This window comes from Chelonia mydas, chromosome 1 (assembly GCF_015237465.2).
Source record: "Chelonia mydas isolate rCheMyd1 chromosome 1, rCheMyd1.pri.v2, whole genome shotgun sequence".
Lineage (NCBI taxonomy): Eukaryota > Metazoa > Chordata > Testudines > Cheloniidae > Chelonia > Chelonia mydas.
This window is the reverse complement of record NC_057849.1, coordinates 251,136,270-251,148,316: the sequence shown is the minus strand read 5'-3', so window position 1 is coordinate 251,148,316 and position 12,047 is coordinate 251,136,270. Positions and strand designations below refer to the sequence as shown.

The window sequence follows — 12,047 nt, the reverse complement described above, 5'->3', positions numbered from 1 at the left end:
AAAACATATTTTATTAGAGTTTTTTTCACTATATATAAACATGATTATCTGACCAAGTTGAGTTCATACCTTTTTGTATAAGTCCGTTAACTTGAAATAAAAAAGGCGACAGGACAGACAGCCAAACCGCAGATAGGGACTAAGCCCTGTGGGACTTGCAAGAAGGGAATTTGCATTCATTCGTGGTCTTTCAAAGTTTGCTACCCAAGCCTTAGAAAAAGAAAAACAAATTGGTAGACTATAGATTAGATTATTCACAGGCAGAGAAGAAGATTATAAAGTTGAATATACAACTGAAACGTAACTAATGATTAAGAAGTTATCTTTATAGTCACTTTTTGTGACGGACGGTATCTCCACTGGAAAAAGCATTCATATATTTTTCAAAATTACATGAGATGTTATCAAATTTTCTTCTAGTTCAATTTTTATACAAGTTGAAAGTCTAAATTTTCATCGACTTTTAAAAATCATTACAAAAAATAAAATAGCTATTCAATCTGTATCAGGATACTGGTCTTTGGTTGAAGTTTCTTGGAAATTCTGCTCCCCCTCCCCCCCAATACTTATTTGTAATAGTAATTAACCATGGTTTTCAAGATGCCAATTTTTGCTTACAGCAATGATCTGCAACATACCTTTCGTTCCAAGTGCCTTTCCAGTCGTGTGAGAGCTTCTGTTTCTCCACCTGGCCACACTGCTGAAGGCAAACCATCGGTATCAAAACCTGATGAGTGAATTAAAAGAAGAAAAACAACATTTTTTAATACTATAGCACAAAGAAACAGTAGTTATCCCTATTCTTGGAGAATAACCGTATCATGGTTTGAGAACATCACTGGATAGCAGAATACAGCTTTTAAAACAATGTTTGGTAGGACTTGTCACTTTGGCAAACTACTTTAGAACACCATTTACCTGCAACCAATTTAAATATGATTTTTATGCTCTATTATAAAAGGCAAAGGTGGACAGATCTTACTTCAATTCTTTTTTACGTTTCTCTCGGCATGGACAATTTAAAAACAAAAAAAACCTATTTCCATTTTTGTTTACAGTTTCATTGTTGAGTTTTCAGCTCTGTAACGTTTGGGATGCAAGAACTACAGAGATTTTTATTTTTTAAAAAGAGACAACCTTTTCCATTAGAATTTGAAAAATGCACAACAAAAAAACAAAGGACAGCCAAAATGTTAACAGCTTGTTTTGAAAAATTTTAAATTTGGAACAAAAATTTAGAGAGACAAGTCTTTATATTCTCCATGTCCACTGAAGGTAATCTTCTGCAAGGGATATTTACGCTAGCTGTTCGATATTAGGAAAAACGTTCCAACTATAAAGATAGTTAAGCACTGGAATAGGCTTCCCAGGGAGGCTGTGGAATCCTTGTCACTGGAGGTTTTTAAGAACAGATTTACTTGGTCCTGCCTCAGCACAGGGGGCTGGACTAGATGGACTCTTGAGGGCCCTTCCAACCCTATATTTCTATAATTCTATTCTACTGAAAAACTGAGTGCCTAGGAGCAGAGCAGAGAACCAGGGACTAAGTCAGTAACCAATGAGAAGGGTATGCTGCATAACACAGGGACTCAGCAATCAGTGCAGTAGTGTCACTGAAGTAGATACTTAAAAGTTTTGTTAGATTGGGTCTTAAAACTGCAATTTTTGAAAGGGACGAGGTCAACTTGAAAATTTGTCTGACAATTCTGTACCTGCTATAGTGACAACTTACACTCAAGAATACTGTAACAAGAAGCTAGTAATTTTTCCCCCTCAAGTTTGAAAAGACATTTGTTGGAGGAGCAGAAACATCCTTATAAAATATTTTTAAATTCTTTGTAAGGATCCGGACATATTTAAAAGGTGTTCCAGGAGAAACTGATGGCGAATGTCAAAAAGTTCAATTTGTCAGTATCTCTTTGATTCACCATGCTATGATTAGTTTGACATGTTTTCATATGTGCACTTGTGTTTGCGAGATTAAAACAACAATAACTACACAGATCATTACTGTAAACAGTATTATGTAAAAAGTGATGTGCAAAGTTGTTACTAAGTGTTGAATTATACGCTAAACTGATCAAATACATATTTTACTTTTTGTTCTATTAAACCAAGTTGTGTTATTTGAATTGAACTGGACTAGACAGAGCAGTGGAGATCTGACATGATTTTTCCAGACACCTGTGGTGACAGCCTGAAGGCAAAGTAATAGTCATATTTGCTTGTGTTTAATGGAAGTGACTGAAGACTAAATACACTAGAAACAGAATGAGGATAAAGGAGTCTTTTTATTATTTTACTTTCTTTACTTTATCATAATGTCTTTGTGGCTTTGCAGAAATAGGTTTTTAGCACTGGTTTGTATGAACACAGGGTGTTATCCTGGAGCACAAAGATACGGAAGGTGTTCAATGCAAAAGAGGAGCTGTAAGGATATAAGCATGAGTGTTGTAAGAAAGACATGAGAAGTAATTCTTCTGCTCTACTCTGTGCTGATTAGGCCTCAACTGGAGTATTGTGTCCAGTTTTGGGCACCACATTTCAGAAAAGATGTGGACAAACTGGAGAAAGTCCAGAGAAGAGCAACAAAAATTATTAAAGGTCTAGAAAACATGATCTATGAGAGAAGATTGAAAAAATTGGGTTTGTTTAGTCTGGAAAAGAGAAGACTGAGAGGGGACATGATAACGGTTTTCAAGTACATAAAAGGTTGTTACAAGGAGGAGGGAGAAAAATTGTTCTTCTTAACCTCTGAGGATAGGACAAGAAACAATGAGCTTAAATTGCAGCATGGGAGATTTAGGTTGGACATTAGGAAAAACTTCCTAACTGTCAGGGTGGTTAAGCACTGGAATAAATTGCCTAGGGAGGTTGTGGAATCTCCATTATTGGGGGTTTTTAAGAGCAGGTTAGACAAACACCTGTCAGGAATGGTCTAGATAATACTTAGTCCTGCCATGAGTGCAGGGGACTGGACTAGATGACCTCTCAAGGTCCCTTCCAGTCCTATGATTCTAAGCATATTAGCTAACTACAGTGTTTTCAAACAAGTGTGCTCTGAAGTGTGGTCTGATATTATGAGAAGATGGTTATGCTGCAGGAAGCCAAAAAATATAGGGTTTGACCTATCCATCTAGCCTCATACAAAAAAAAAAGTCTTGGAGTCACTTGTTTAGGCTTTCCACCTTTGCTGTAGGTTGATCTGATGGCAGCAGTTTTAGTTTAATTATGAAGCTTAAGCATAAAAGTCACCTGGCACCCGAACAAGATTGAAATAAGCATGTAGGACATTTTTAAAGTAATATTTAAAATGTGTCTAACATAGTGCAGTGAATGAATATAAGTCTTATAACGTACCTAGCTCTTCTAGTGACGGAACACCATATTTCTCATCATGGTCATCAGAAACTGGCGAAGTGCACTTTTCCATTACTTCTGCAGTGATGGTTTCCACTGGCATCTCCAGTGGTTCCATTCTACTGATTAAAGTCTGAAATCTTTTATAGGTAAGAGGTGGCTGTCCTCCATTTAATTCTATAATCCTGTGTTCAAAAAACAAATGCCTTCATTTCATACAAGTGCATATTACAAATTTATATACATATGCACACACAGGAAATCTGTTCTTACCTGCAGTTTGAATTCTGTTTTTATATTATATATTACACATATATATATACACATACATACACACACACACACACACACTAAACCAGACAGTTTAAACCTTAATTATACAACTCCAATCCCACTAGGGAGACAGAAGAACTTAATTGCATAAACAAAGTGATTATTATTCTTGCTTTCTGGGTTGAAAACAAACTTCTCAGCAGTAAACAAATAATGAATAAAAATGTTTAAGGTAAACAAATATATACACATGCTCAAACAGATTAGAAACAGCAGTAAAAATAAAGTTATTGCAAAGACGAAGACATACATACAAGCCACCAATTAAATGCTTTACAACTGCAATTTGGAAGAAAATATTACTGTGGTATTCCGATGGAATAATAATGGTAACTTTACTTCGGCAAAAAATGAAGATCTAATGCTTTTTATGGCAGCCACTGTACATGCATTCACACCCCCCACCCCGCTTCTATACTCCACTTTTTCCTCAAGAATAATTTGCTTCAGATATACCTAAAACTCCAGAGAACACTGAAGCAGAATTTAAACAAACCCTAATATTGTGGCATAGAATGGTCAAACCATGTTGTGTAGAGGGAGCAGCATTTTTTGTTTGTTTATTTTTTTTTACTACTTCATTAAATTTGTCCCCCCCGCCCCACTACTGATGAAAGGTCAACCCCTGGGTTCCAAACGGTGAAAGAAAAATACAAATGTGACGAACTACTGGAGAGATTTGAAATAAATGACTTCTAAATTAGCTATAACAGTATAAAACTGGAAACTAAAACATAGCTAATAAATTTATCAAAATCCCAGTGGGACCAATACTTTATATTTTGTGGATTATGTATGTATAATAGGGATCTAGTACTAATCCATTAAATACAGTGATCTGTAGAAAAATATAAACAAGACATCGTGCCAGGCAAGATGGTGATTTCAAGCAATCCCCAATAACCTTCTAGATACATAAATGAAAGAAAGGGAGTGTTTGAAAAATATTCAATTCAGAACTAGCTCACTAGAAACAGTTAAGGACTTTAAACTTGACATATTTGCATACTGAAGACTGTAATAATTGAAGCAAGGGTACTGATCTTGACCTTTAGTATTCTTAGCAGGTTCTTTATCACCCCGATGGTATGGAATGATAGAAAACTGTTAAAAAATCGGTATATATTGAACTATAGACAAAAACTAAAATTTAAACACGATAAATCCTATTTAAAGTGAATTATAGGCATTAATGCACCATATCCCCACAAAAAGTATGCGGCCATTTTTATAGACCGATTATGGCATATTTTATTAAAGGACTGATATTTTGGCTTCCTTAACCCATTTGAGTTCAAAACTCTACTTAGTATTGAAATAAGATGTCATTATTTCACTGGGGGGTGGGGGGTGGGAGAGAAGGAAGAGGAATGAAACCTGACTAAGCAGACAGAAAAGAAGACTGCAAACTGTGCATTTCGGTTTCTGTGCAAAACAATGATTGAATGCTGCATAAAAACCACACATTACTACTTTGTAAACTTAAGACAGTGGTAACTTACTTGTCTAAGTCATATAATGTATGTGAAATTCGTACAATGACCTCCACTCCGGCTTCGCTAGCCAGCTTCTTAATTGCTGCATCCCTCTCCTTCCCAAATGGCTCAGAATCATATTCAATAGAAAGTTTTGCAATGTTCCACTCCTGAAATTTAGGAAAAAAGAAGTGTTGGTTAGAAACAACAGGTGCCGGGGAATGGAGGGAAAGAGACACTTATTCTGTCACACCTAATTAGATAATAATCCAGTCTTGCACATCAGCAAAAGTCAAAAACCTTAGGAGCAGCAGTAGCAAAGATAAACTAAAAGCCAGGCCTCCCTCTCGCCATTATTCAACACCTTCTCCCCCCAGAGAATAAATGCTGTCCTTTAAGCATTCCTGTCAGTTAACTGCATGGGAAGATAAATTCCCAGACAGAATTAATTCAAAAAAACAATCAAAGTGACTTTTAAAAAATTACCTCAAAGAAAGAAAACCAAGATGCAGTTTTATAGCCCCACAGCCCAAACCACCTGACATGGGCCAGCCACAGTTGTTTTATTGCGCAACAGACATACTTTTGGTGGACTCCCAGGGTATCCCACAATCCCACAGGCCTACTTTCTTTGTCCTCTGGACACTCAAGTTTGGTGGACAGTCAAGTTTTCCCACACTGCACCACAAACATTTTGGGAGGGTGCTAGGAAGTCTGGGATATGGGTGGTTGGACGCGAGCCCACATGATGCAATGTAGAGACTGGACCCGGGGTTCAACAATTCCTAACCTGGGGTTACAAATGACTGTAGAGGCTCAAGCTCTAGGTTAACAAACCCAGGGTCTGCTAACTCGAGTTCTATTAAGCCTGGGTTTACATTGCAGCGCAGACATACTCTTAAGAGTCTTTCTGAGAGGCCTCTACAGTTTTCCTCTAGAGAGTGTTTGTGCTGAGCTGGCAGGGGCACTTTAGTTGATTGGAGACCAGTGTATGGCGGGACGAAGGGTGGAAGGGAATGTTCTATCATAAGGAGTCTCCATTTAATTTTCCAGTTCTTCCTAACTCTGAACTGAAGTGCTAAGCAGAAGCTTCATTTTTAAGGGATCTGTTTTCCTCCGAGGCAATGGATGACAGCGGGAATGCCCACTGCTCACCAGGAGGGCCTCCTGGCAAGTGGGGAAGCGTTTGAACCCCAGTTAACCAGAAATACTCTCCCGTTGAGGTAAAAACCTTCCCAGAGGGAGAATATAATAAAAAAGATAAAATGGACCTCATATAAACCAACTGCTAGCTACCTTACGCTAACCAAACTAACTAGGATAAGAAACATCTATAAGGCAAGCTCAAAGTGGACACTGCTGAAACTCCATCTCAGGCGAAGATGGGTGAAAAAACATGATAGAAAATCTCCTATTGAAGGCACATGTACAGCTGAAGTGGAACATCCATAAGGACAATACTCAAAGGAGGAGAACAAGCTCTTGAGCTTCACAGAGCTCTTCCTCAGGTCTGGAGAAGTTAACCAGAGAGTATGTCTACACTGCAATTTAACATCCGCAGCTGGCCAGTGTCAGCTGACAGGGTCTCAGACCTTGGACTCCAGCCCGAGCCCGAACAGCTTCACCACAATTAAACAGCATCATAGCCTAAGCCCAAGTCAGCTGACGTGGGCCAGCCATGGGTGTTTAATTGCAGCGTAGACATACCCAGATGTCCAAGCGACATACAAGGTAGGACAGATTGTTCAGCATAAGGGATTCACACACAATTCCTGGCAGGTTTGAATTGTTTCGTAATAAAAGCCTCCCCACACAAAAACTTTAAATGTCCTCAATACAAGTCCTTTTAGAGTCTAGGCATCTAACTTTATCAAAATAAGTCAAGCAGCATGTAGCAGAATTAGCTTGACAGCTAGCAATTATAGCTTGATTCTATACAATTAGAAAAGTTATGATCCCCCAATTTCCAAGTTTAAGTTTATAAATTTAAGAGGAACAGTTTGGATTCTTTTTCCCCCCCACAAAAAGATTCCAGACTCAATAAGATGAGACAGTGAGACACAATGGATAATACAAGGGGTAGGAGTAGCCCTCCCAGCCTACCCTGAACCCACCAAAAACCAACCAAAGGATTTAACCTCTACACAGGAATCTCATTAGATATTAGGAATGACTATAACATTTCTGTCCACGAACCTTGAACAATTTTCCCAGAATAAAAACTTCCTCTCTGCTTCAGGGGGAACTGTCAAACCAGGAGGAAAGTTAGCAACAGCATAAAATTTCTATATACTTTGCAGGTTATTATGAGCTATATTTTATTTTACACAAAAAAGAGCAAAGTCAAAATAATTTCAATCAATTAATGGGAACATCAGTCAACAATGAAGCTGCTAAGCAAAAAAAACCACACGTCTTTAAATCCTTCTTTCTCAGAATAGGCGCCCAACCAAAACTTTCTAACCTTAAAAAGTAGTGAGGGATTCAAAGGTATTTAGATAAGTACTGATTTAAGTTAAAGGGCAACAGGAAGTGAGTCTTCCCAGACAAAATTAGTTTGATGATTGAAAGCTAAAACTTCTGAGTGGAGGTGAAAAAGTGAATGAAAAGAAAAGTGAAGCATTTGAATTAAAACACACCTCTGCCTAGAGCTTACCTTAAAGAGCCTGGGAAACACATCTGCTGGCTGTCCACGAATCACAAACAAACGAGAATTTAATTTTCGTAGATTGGCATCAAGATCTTCAAGACACTGAAGCAGAAACCTGTAGAGAAGAAAGACCTTATTACAAAGCAACATTTACCTTTCTGAAATAATTCAAACAAACATTTTCAGTTAGGAAAGGGGGAACAGAAGTGGATAGTCAAATAGAAACTGCCAAGTTTCCAGGATTTTACAGAAGACCTGCGTTCATACATGCATATGCTTGTCAAGATTCAAATTATACATACTTATTTTGACTGCAGTTGTTTATATTCACATGTATTGTTCTATACTGAATTGAAAAAAATGTATCATACATTTTAACTTTGGAATGTACCAAAATGAATGCTAGTTATAATTTGGAGTGCAGTTATTCAATAATGGAGGGGCAGCAGGGGAGTGAAGAACAGGAGTCAGTCAGTTGTTAGGAGAATAAAAACTGTGTGTAGTAAGGCCTCATACAATACAGTAACCTAAAATGTGACTGAGTACTAGGGTAGCTAAAGTCACACTAGATGATCATAACAGTCCCCTTTTAACTTAAAAATCTATAAAAATAGGACTTCTATGTACTAATTAAGATTTGTGGCTAAATTTCATTGTTTTAGCTACCCATTCAGTAGGATTATTTAAACAGGGCAAATAAAATAGCCAAACCACGAACCCTATAAACCAACCAAAAATGGTCTCTAGTATGGCTAGTCTACAAGTTTTCCAAATGGAGAGATTATTTTAGCAAGTCTTTCCAAGTCCATAAAACTTAAATGTGAAATTCATTACAAGTACAATTAGTTAATATGAATTAATAGTATAAATTTTTTGCATACAGCAGTTAATCTATGCAAATTAGGATATAACTGTTTTTACATATTTAACAAAGAGTATGGAGGATTAGTTAATGTTTATAAACTACTTTGTGAAATGCTATGCAAGTCTGAAGTATTCAAATGTTGCAAGCATCACTACCTCCGCACCCACCCAACACACACACAAAAAACTTCCCATGGACAAGATGTAGCAAGAATAATGCATCATCATAGATTGGGAAGAAAATACTTTGGTGTGTAAGATATACACTAACACAGTAAACTCCTTTTAGCTGCACGAAAAAGGAACTCATAGTCATCACCCCTCCTCCCCCCAAATTGTACAAAAAAGAAAATTTAAGGAAGATGTTTAAATTAACTGTCAGCTGAAGTTAATCAACAGAAATAGACCCTGATGTCTATGACATCATAAAACAATCACCACAATTTAGCTAAACACTTGCAGAACCATTGATAAATAGCTTTAAACTAACAATATAGTTTTTTGCCTGCTGCTAGCCTCCATACACACAGAAATTCTACTGCTAATTCTGGTACGTGATATGATTCAATAAATGCAGAGTGATGGGTATCCCTTCCCATCAAACAAGCACACTGGCAACAGATAATTTCTAATTCCCATATTTCATCTCTGCCAGCATCTCTCTGCTCCTAGCATGAGGATTTTCAGTGCTGTAATTTGTTTTGGATTAGTGCCAACAGTAACTATTTTTAAGGGGAGGACGACTAATTTTTTGACCAAAGGACAAGTGTCAATAGCAATCAAGCCTGTTCACAGAAAAGAACCGATAATCAAGAAATTCTGTTTTCTGTGGTCCTCTTGCCATCAGTGTCAAGTGATGGGTTCCAAGTAGCTGTCCCAAGCAGAATGAATACAAAGAAGGAAAAACAAAGGTTTCAGCTTTACTGACCTATCTAGGTACAGCTTCCCAGTTTCTCCACGAAGACATGGAAGAACCAGACCCCAGCTAAACACTAAAATAGATGCAACAGTGAGCCCGGAAAGGGAGGTACATGTAGGTGAAGATGGGAGGAGGATAATGTGTCACAGTTGGAGGACTTGCTGGCTGAACGCTATGCTTTTTTAAGTTAGCACTTAACGTGTTTAATTGTTGTAACGGGATGGCCAATTCTCCTACCCACCAGGCCAAAATTACTGCTATGTGAAAAGCTGCTTTCCAGGACCAAGAGACAAAGAGGCTTCCATACACAGGTATGGATAAGGTGGATACACAGGTACACAGGTGGATAAGTTTAGTTCCAGAAGTCCTTTGACCCCAGGAAAGAATAAGGGGACCATCGAAGAAGCCTAAAGGATTAGATACTGCAGCCTGACACAGCTTATGTAACAAGAATTAGATCCTATAGGAGACCTTTAAATATTACCCCAAAAGAAAATGAAGGCAGAAACTTGAACTACTGTACAAGGAACTAGGGAGCAGAGCCGACCCCAGGGGATGGCGAATCGGGGTGACTGCTCAATGGGAGCAGTGGGGGGCTGGTGCCTGCAAGCGAGGGCAGTGCATGGAGCCCTCTGCCCTTCCTCCCCCAGGGGCCGCAGGGATGTGCTGCTGGCCGCCTCCGGCACAGGGTCTGGGCAGGCAGGGAGCCTGCCTTCACCCTGCTGTGCCACGGGGCTGGCAATCCCGTGTGATGGACTGAAAGCCCTGACGGGCCAGATCCAGCCCCTGGGCCATAGTTTGCCCTCCTCTGGGCTAGAGGTTCTAGAGCTAAACCAAACAGAAGAGGAGAAATGGGGCAGCTCTGCCTCACACTTCTATATAATGGAAATGGAGCAAAAACAGCACCACTGGTAACTACCCTGGAAATTGGGTTAGAATATAAAAGCCTAATCCAAGCAATACATTGTTTATCAACTCAAATTTTGCTAACATATGAAAGAGATAGTGCCAGCCCATGCAGTCAAAGGCCTTTTCGGCATCTAAAGAAATGAGTTAAGATTCTTTAGAATTTCATGAAGTGGCAAAATATAAATCAGTTGATCTAAATTATCTGAGCCATATCTATTATGAAGGAAGCCCACCTGATTTACATGCATAACATGTGAAAGAACTTTGGTCAATTGCATAGCAAGAGCTTTAACTAAAATTTTAGCATCACAATTGATTAAAGTAATTATAGGCCAATTTCTATCTAGTCTAAGGTCTTTCCCAGGTTAGGAATAACTGAAATTACAGCCCCTCTTTGAGTGGGTAGCAGAGTTTGCTCGTTCTTGGCTGGAACATCTTCACTGGAACATATTCAATAATCTAGGTGTTAAAAGTTTCAGAGAACTTTTGTAAAATTCAATTGGAAACATCTGCACCAGGAGTCCTTCCAATCTTCATTTCTTTTATAGTCTGAGTCAGTTCTGTGATTTCTACAGGGGCATCTAAAAGTTCCTTCTGAGAGTCAGATATTTGTGGCAGACACAATCAACTAAAGTTATGTATGGCATCTTTACTGATTCTCTCTTCTGCTAAATATAGTTTTGAATAAAACTGTTGAAACTTAATCTATCAATATCTGACTGTGTTGTATATAATTTATTGCTACAGTTGCAAATAGCAGCAACCTCATTTGTTAGCCTTTTGTTTAAGTCTGTATGCCAACACCTTGACAGGTCTCTTGCCAGATTCCCAGGAGTTCTGCTTCAAACAGAACAAAACAAACTCAGCATTTTGGGACAGAAGTTTGTTGATTTCATATCTTAGATTGATGAGGGTTCTGAGTTTCTCTATGGAGGGGGAAGACGCACAGTCTACATCCAAGACCTTAATTTCCTTTGTAAGGCTATCAATTCTATGTTCTCTCCATTTCTTTTTAAAGGTAGTGTAAGAGATGAAGGCTTTAAAAGGCTTCCCAAAGTGTGGCAGCTGATGAAGTGGTGGGGGCATTTGTTTAAAACAAAAAAAAGTTCTAACTCCTGCTGGACAGAGTTAATAAATGATGTATCAAACAGTAGAGAGGCATTTAATCTCCACATTTTAGTTAGGCGTGCATACCCTGGGGGCCTAAAACATATATCTGTAGGAGCATGGTCAGATATAACAACGGTACCAATGCTACAATCAGTGACAGAGTTGATCAAGTCTTGTGACTAAGAAATAGTTCAATCTTCAATATCTTAAATGTGGTGCCCAAAACCAAAAACCTATAGTCTCTGGCTGTAGGATTACCCAGGCTCCACATATTCTGTAAACCTAAATCAGCCATGTGGGCATGAAGCACCTGATGACTATTGTGTTTTTATATGGAGACGGAGAAGATTTATCAAAGACTGGATCTAGAGTTTTGTTAAGTCTCCAGCTGTAACAGGATGGTGGTGATGTCATTTACATTTAAAAA

At 38.3% G+C, this 12,047-nt stretch overlaps 1 protein-coding gene across 2 annotated transcripts in view; it reads right to left on the bottom strand.

Annotated features, from left to right (window-relative positions):
* Nucleotides 1–12,047, bottom strand: part of CRY1 (cryptochrome circadian regulator 1) — a 71,038-nt gene that overhangs the window by 29,951 nt on the left and 29,040 nt on the right. For both annotated transcript variants that reach the window (XM_037880227.2, XM_037880219.2), the window contains exons 2-6: nucleotides 7,825–7,933; nucleotides 5,196–5,338; nucleotides 3,361–3,545; nucleotides 639–727; nucleotides 70–210 (exon numbers count right to left, since the gene is read on the bottom strand). In XM_037880227.2, coding sequence (XP_037736155.1) covers nucleotides 70–210; nucleotides 639–727; nucleotides 3,361–3,545; nucleotides 5,196–5,338; nucleotides 7,825–7,933 — 667 coding nt within the window. The remainder of the gene's footprint in view (nucleotides 1–69; nucleotides 211–638; nucleotides 728–3,360; nucleotides 3,546–5,195; nucleotides 5,339–7,824; nucleotides 7,934–12,047) is intronic.